Source organism: Synchiropus splendidus, chromosome 14, assembly GCF_027744825.2.
Source record: "Synchiropus splendidus isolate RoL2022-P1 chromosome 14, RoL_Sspl_1.0, whole genome shotgun sequence".
Classification (NCBI taxonomy): domain Eukaryota; kingdom Metazoa; phylum Chordata; class Actinopteri; order Syngnathiformes; family Callionymidae; genus Synchiropus; species Synchiropus splendidus.
Genome location: NC_071347.1, coordinates 19,672,205 through 19,678,690, shown reverse-complemented (window position 1 = coordinate 19,678,690; position 6,486 = coordinate 19,672,205). Strand labels below are relative to the sequence as shown.

The following is a 6,486-nucleotide window of genomic DNA, read 5'->3' as shown; positions in this document are numbered from 1 at the left end:
TGTTGCTCATGAAGATCACCATGACTCAACCTTTGCTGTTCAACTAGCTCTAATCCAGGAGGTCTTCAATGACAACACGTCACGTGGGAACTTCCGGAAAAGGACAAATAATTTGGGTGGGAATGCTGCTGTGTGTTTACACTTCAGGGACAAAATTCTTATGTCTCAGTGTAAACAGAGTGTGACAGCAAGGAGGCACTTTATTCTGTTTAGACTGTTAGAACAACACTACGTTCGAAAACACACCAACTCAGCCGACTTGTCACGACTATCTTAGTCACCATATGACTTGTACAAGTTCATGAACACGTCTGATTGTAGACTTGGAAAAAAGAATTTAGAAAAAAATATCAGTAAATTGTTGCAAACCATTGTATACTGTTAACTACTGTTTTGAAGCTTAACTCTTCAACTGCGAAAAAAGTTGTGTGATGTTGCATCCAAGTCTCCATTGTTTCTATACTTTGCGCCGCAGCCTACCCTCTTACTGTGAACTGTTACAATGATGATGTCATTTAATAGTCGATGATAGATGAACATGTAGTCCAATCGTACATCGCAGTATATTATTTTAAAGCAATTTGCTACCCAGGACAGTGTGCATCTATGTGTTAACTAAGCAGTCATTGCTGGTGTAACAGCTCTTAAATGCAACATTTTATTACGGACAAGGTAGAATAGTCTGCATTTGAAGGCAAAAATAACCATTTAAAAATGTTTTTTTTTATAGGTGTTAAGAATGTTCTCACAAAACAGATGCACACACACTAAGGTCCCTGGGTACTTATAATTTCCCACAGTGGTTCTGAATGAGAACGCGTCCAGAGAATTCACCAAACACAATCGGTTGGTAGTTAAACTGTCAAGGGGTTAAATCAGCCGCCCTGGACTCTGTCGTCCAAGGGCCGGTGCGGTTCAGGTTTTTGTTCCAACAGAACAAGCGCACATAAGCTGACAAATCAGTTGTGAAACAAGCAGCACCGGACTGACAGTTATGGTGCGTCCCATTTGTTCCCAGCTCCACCCCCGGCCCTGTCATGATAACAAACATCCCAGTGGATATGGAATGCTTTGATTTCAGGCAGAGCTCCTTGAATCTTGTATACAGAACAAGTTACACCAAAGGCAAAGGTTTTGACTCATGTTTACTGGAGTTTGAGATCTGTTTTGATGGTGGGAGTTTTGTCCTACATCCTGGTATATAGTCTGACCTCACTTTAAGCTCTACTGACGCACGTTTCAGCTCAAAACCTCCACCCTAATTTCAGTCCACATCTTCCCCTGCCTCAGTCGATGACGATGAAAATGAAGGGAACACAAACTCGAACGCGGAATATGCCAGATCCAAAAGTTCACGCTGCAGAGCGAGCCAATCGGATGAGAGAACAATAGCAATAGTGACTCAACAAGAGAAAAGTAGCGCTGGATTAAGAAACTGTCTCACTGGAATATGACTGGACAAACAATCCCCGGTGGTTGTAAGAGCTCAGCCGCGGTGAGGACAAACTTTAATCCTCGCGACTGAAATGTGTTTATAATAATTTTCAGCATACCGGAAAACGCCCGCCCCTCTTGTGCGGCGTCCAATCAGACTGTCAGAAAAGTGCCGACTACTTCCTGGTTCTCCCTCCGCTGCCGCTCAGCTGACCTGCAGTCATGGTAAACATCTTATCAAGTACTATAACTTACACGCTTTAAAGTCAAGTAACGCTTGTAAGCAACATGCGGTAGAAGAATGAGTGTTGTGCACGCATCACCTATAGCAGGGTTGTGCATGATCCACCTATATTTGTCCGGTTGAGCGCTGCTAACAAGTGAAGCTAACAGCATAATAAATCCATGTCAATAACATGTGATCTGTTCTGAAGCGGTTCCGATTCTGTGGTGATTTGGACTGTCCCGACTGGGTGCTGGCCGAAATAAGCACGTTAGCAAAACTGGTCAGTATGAAACAACCGCTGCGGACTTCAACGAACGCCTTGTCAACAGTCTCTGTTTCTAACAGTCGAGCGTCAAAATGAAGCTTCTCTGCGCTCAAGTGCTGAAACACCTGCTGGGGGAAGGAATCGATGTGAGTGATCATCCACCTCCATCTCATGTTTGTGTTGTCCAGTGCAGGGTGACCTCCTCAGGCAAACCCTTAAAGTTGGAGTCATACAAAATATATATGCTGCAATCTTGAAAGAAAAACTAGGTAATAAATAAACAAACATAATATTAGTTTAAATTGTTATTTTTTGTTTTCCACTGTTATCTGTTTTAGTTAGTTGCATTTTAAGATCTGTAATTCATGACAAACATTTATTTAAAATATTTCCTATTGATGAAACTGATCCTTGTGTTTTCCTATTTACAGTACGACAAGATCACAAAACTCACAGCAGATGCCAAATTTGGTAAGATTCTTACTCTGTGTTTATGTGAATTGATTCTAGTTTGTGGTTTGAATCTTGCGGCAGAGAGTGGAGACGTGAAGGCCAGTGTTGCGGTTCTCAGCTTTATCTTCTCCAGCGCTGCGAAACATGATGTGGACAGTGAGTCTCTCTCCAGTGAGTTGCAGCAGCTCGGCCTGCCCAAAGGTTGGTGCTATGTTACTGTCAATGAGTGTTTGAACAGGAAGGGGATTTGACTTGAAACTATGTTGACTGCCGGTTTGGAAAGCCCCGCTCTATTTCCATTCCACCAATCCCTCTGGTTACCCACATACATCCATCCGTTCTATTTTTGCTTTTTATTACAAGCACCTCTGGTGTCATGTTTCCAAATAACTGAGCCGGAATCCTCGGTGACGGAAAGAGCACGGTTGATTCTGGTCATTCCCATTAAAAGCTTTTACTCTGAGGAGATCTGGTGCTGCGTTGCAAATGAAGCTGTTTTAAAATGTGCGTCTGTTTTCCAGAACACACCACTGGTCTGTGCAAGTCCTACGAAGACAAACTGTCCGCCCTGCAGGAGAAGCTCAGAGCGACCAGCCTGAGATGTGAGTTTGTTTTCGACACCTTTAGAAGAGGAAGGCTGAGTGGCCAGGCTTGAGCGTCTCTGCCTTCTCATCCACATCAGTGGGACGGTTGGAGGCCGTGTCGTGGCGAGTCGACTACACGCTGAGCTCCAGTGAACTGCGGGAAGTCAATGAACCGGTGGTTCAGCTGAGGCTGCAGTCTCAGGGAGCAGAGTCAGGTGCCTCCCAGACCACCGTGGTGTCACTCTCGGCCGACAAGTTCAGAGTCTTCCTCACAGGTTGCATCACTCACCAACTCACCAACAATTGCTTCTAGTCAGACGCCTGCGATATATGTTGTTTTTTTCTCCACAGAACTCAAGCAAGTCCAGACGATGATGAACGCACTACAATAAAGACGTGTTACAGCAAAGCTCTCAGTTTCTCACTCATGTCCTATGAACTAGTGAAGCCAGAGGGTGAATGGCTCTTTGTGGAACCTCTGCCTTTTGATAATGACTTATATATTTAGCCACAATATATGTTGCAGCCTGAATGAACTCGATTATAAGTTGCAGCAAACAACAGTCCACCTTTTCACTTCACATGTTCATTAAAATAATGTCACAATTGCATCGTTTTTACGCTTAATTTTTACCTGATGATGTTATCCGTGTTGTTTCGAGGAGGTCAAAATGAAACTTCAGAAAAAACACTTGCATTTAAGCGTTAGCCCGCCGATGACGCGTTCTCGCGAGATTCTCGAGAAGCCACGTTTGTGACGTATTGAGTTTTGTAACAAGCGTGTTTTGGAGAGGCGTGTTGGCGTCTGCTACCGGGGTTTTTAAAAACTATAGATTTGGTCTGGTGCCTTTCCTTTTAACTGTGCAAAGTAGTTGAGTGCAGAATTATTCGTCCTCCGTTCTCGCTTCCGGATTCAGGTAAGTGGCGACCTGTTGCAGCTTTGAATGAAGTGGACTGCGAACGCTGCTTCTGACCGACGCTCGAGTCTTAAAGAGCGTCGTTCTCTGTTATATCGATGATATTTTCAGAAACACAAACACTTCAAATGTCACTCCTTAATAATATTTTATTTACATTTATTATTAATTTAACGACTCTATTTAGTGTTTTATTCACTACATTTTAAATTATACAAACATTTTTGTCCCGAAAATGTGAACGTCCTTTGGTCATTTGCAACATGTAAGTAGACGGTATTAACCCCTTCAGCCACAACCTCTGACATCAGTCCGATCAAAGACTTTTTTTTTTAAACTGAAGATGTTCCTCTAATATACGGTTTTAACGTTTTTAATTTACCTTTAAATTTAGCTATAATTTTTTTATTTTTAAAATGATATATATTTATTAAATGTTATTGAAAACCTTATTGGTTCTCTATTTTAGACATGTTTTAAACAAAAAAAAAAAAGGAGAATGTTTCAGGAGAAGAGAGATAATTCTGTGTTTGTCTAATGTTTTTTTGCCTTGTCAGCAGATTGGTTTGGACAAAATGCCCGAGGGTCCAGAACTCCACCTCGCCAGCCTGTATGTGAACAGGATGTGTCACGGGGTGGTGTTCACCGGGGCCGTGATAAAGTCTGAAGTCAGCAAGAGTCCTGCCGTGGCCTTCACCTGCCCGGCGTACCGCATCAGCGCCACTTCCAGAGGGAAGGAAGTGAAGCTCACGCTGACGCCCATGAAGAGCGATGGCGGGTCCAGGCGAAGCGTCAAGGGCGGCGAGGCGGTCCAGCCCATGGACGTTGTGTTCCGCTTCGGAATGTCGGGCTACTTCCGCTTCACCCCGGAGGACGAGCTGCCCAAGCATGCTCACTTGCGCTTCTACACCAAAGAGAAGCCGCGCAGGGTGCTGAGCTTCGTGGACGCCCGCAGGTTCGGCAGCTGGCAGCCCGGCGGGTCGTGGCAGCCGGAGAGGGGACCCTGCATCATGTTCGAGTACAAGAGCTTCAGGTCAGCACGAGTCTGGCACTTACGCTCTAGAGAGAAGTATAATGCCAGTAGAGGTTTATCATCATCATTGAAATAAATGGTCTTGCAGGGAGAATGTGGTGTCACACCTGTCGGATCGGGCCTTCGATCGGCCCATCTGCGAGGTGCTGCTCAACCAGAAGTACTTCAACGGCGTCGGCAACTACCTCCGAGCCGAGATCCTGTACAGGTGAGCTGATCCACTATTTTCTAAATGTAACCAAGAAAATCACTTGGAAAATTCAGGTGAAAATATCTTCTGAATGATTCATTACTCCCGTGGATCAGAGAAAGAATGGAGAAGTTCATCCCCCGTCAAAGGGGAAGGTCCCTCGTGACCTTGAAGATAAGAAGTCGACTGTAAGAAACAGATCTGTCGTCTCTCCTCAGGCTGAACGTTCCTCCCTTCGCACCGGCCAGGGCCGTGCTGGAAGGTCTGGAGCCGGACGACGTGTTTGGGACACAAACAGACGATAAAGTGAAGGTGAAGTCCTTGACTCTGTCAAAACAACCGCTCAGTTGTAATGCCACCACTTTTTCGTCTGCAGACGGTTAAAGCAGAGAAAAAGGTGAAGGCAGAAGCAGCTGACCTGCTGCGGCTGTGTCACACGGTTCCGCTGGAGGTGGTGGGTTTGGGTGAGTTGCTGGAGAGGTTCTAAAAGGACGGGACTGGAGTGATGACCTTTGACCCCGCAGGTGGAAAAGGCTACGACCCCGAGAAGAAGGACTACTCTGGCTTTGAGGCCTGGCTGCAGTGCTATTATGTGGACGGGATGAAGTCCATTCGGGACCATAACGGGAGGACCATGTGGTTCAAAGTGAGCACAGTGAATTTAAACTCACTTTAGTTCATTGTATGATAACTGATGTCTTGTTTTTGTTTTTTCCAGGGAGATCCAGGCCCCATGGCGCCTAAAGGTATGTGACCCTGAACTTTATCAGCTCAGTGCTGCCAGACTGGATGTGTTGTTCTCATTGTTATCAAGTGATGCTGGAATGGTTCATTCAGTGAGACTCTCTTTCACAAGTCAGCTGAATAGGTTTGGTGGTTTCAGTGGATTCTTTGAACTCCAGTTTCCTCCCAGATGCGACAAACTCCAGCGGCCCCTCAGTCTCTCTGCTTTCTGTCCACAGAAGCAAAATCTCCGAAGGCTAAAAAGAGGGTGAAGAAAGCCGATGACCACGACTACACGCACAAGACAAAGGTGGACGCCGATTCAAAGGTCGGATATGAACTTTGTGTCACTCCTCTAACGTGAGTCTGACTGCCGCAGGTTGCCAGAAGACGGTCGACCAGCACAGTGGCCAAAAAAGAGATCAAGCAGGAAGCTGTGAGCAAAACACCGAAGAGAGAGAAGGACGTGCGGAGCAGGGGAGTCAAAGCCCCAGACGTGAACTCGAGCAGGAAGGGGCGACGTGCGGGAGAAGCTGAAGGTGCGTTTCGGAACCGGACCAATCTTAGTTTTCCGACTCACTGTCTTCTTTCCTCCCAGCAGAACCACTGAGGCGCAGTACCAGAGCGAGGAGGAACAAAGCGCAGTGAAACCAAGACAAGT

General features: G+C 45.7%; 2 protein-coding genes across 2 annotated transcripts; both read left to right on the top strand.

The window, feature by feature from the left end:
* Nucleotides 1-1,335: 1,335 nt before the first annotated feature.
* On the top strand, nt 1,336-3,538 carry commd4 (COMM domain containing 4). The gene is made up of 8 exons (XM_053886269.1): nt 1,336-1,659; nt 1,869-1,940; nt 2,006-2,071; nt 2,357-2,396; nt 2,460-2,579; nt 2,900-2,980; nt 3,061-3,237; nt 3,314-3,538. Exons 1-8 carry the CDS (start codon nt 1,657-1,659, stop codon nt 3,352-3,354), a joined length of 600 nt encoding a protein of 199 aa, XP_053742244.1. The 5' UTR covers nt 1,336-1,656; the 3' UTR covers nt 3,355-3,538.
* A 191-nt stretch (nt 3,539-3,729) lies between these two features.
* On the top strand, nt 3,730-6,485 carry neil1 (nei-like DNA glycosylase 1). Its single transcript, XM_053886265.1, has 10 exons — nt 3,730-3,879; nt 4,437-4,912; nt 5,001-5,120; nt 5,321-5,414; nt 5,479-5,566; nt 5,627-5,748; nt 5,821-5,848; nt 6,065-6,135; nt 6,205-6,364; nt 6,424-6,485. The coding sequence occupies exons 2-10, from the start codon at nt 4,455-4,457 to the stop codon at nt 6,471-6,473; spliced, it is 1,191 nt and encodes a 396-aa protein (XP_053742240.1). The 5' UTR covers nt 3,730-3,879; nt 4,437-4,454; the 3' UTR covers nt 6,474-6,485.
* Nucleotide 6,486: the final 1 nt, after the last annotated feature.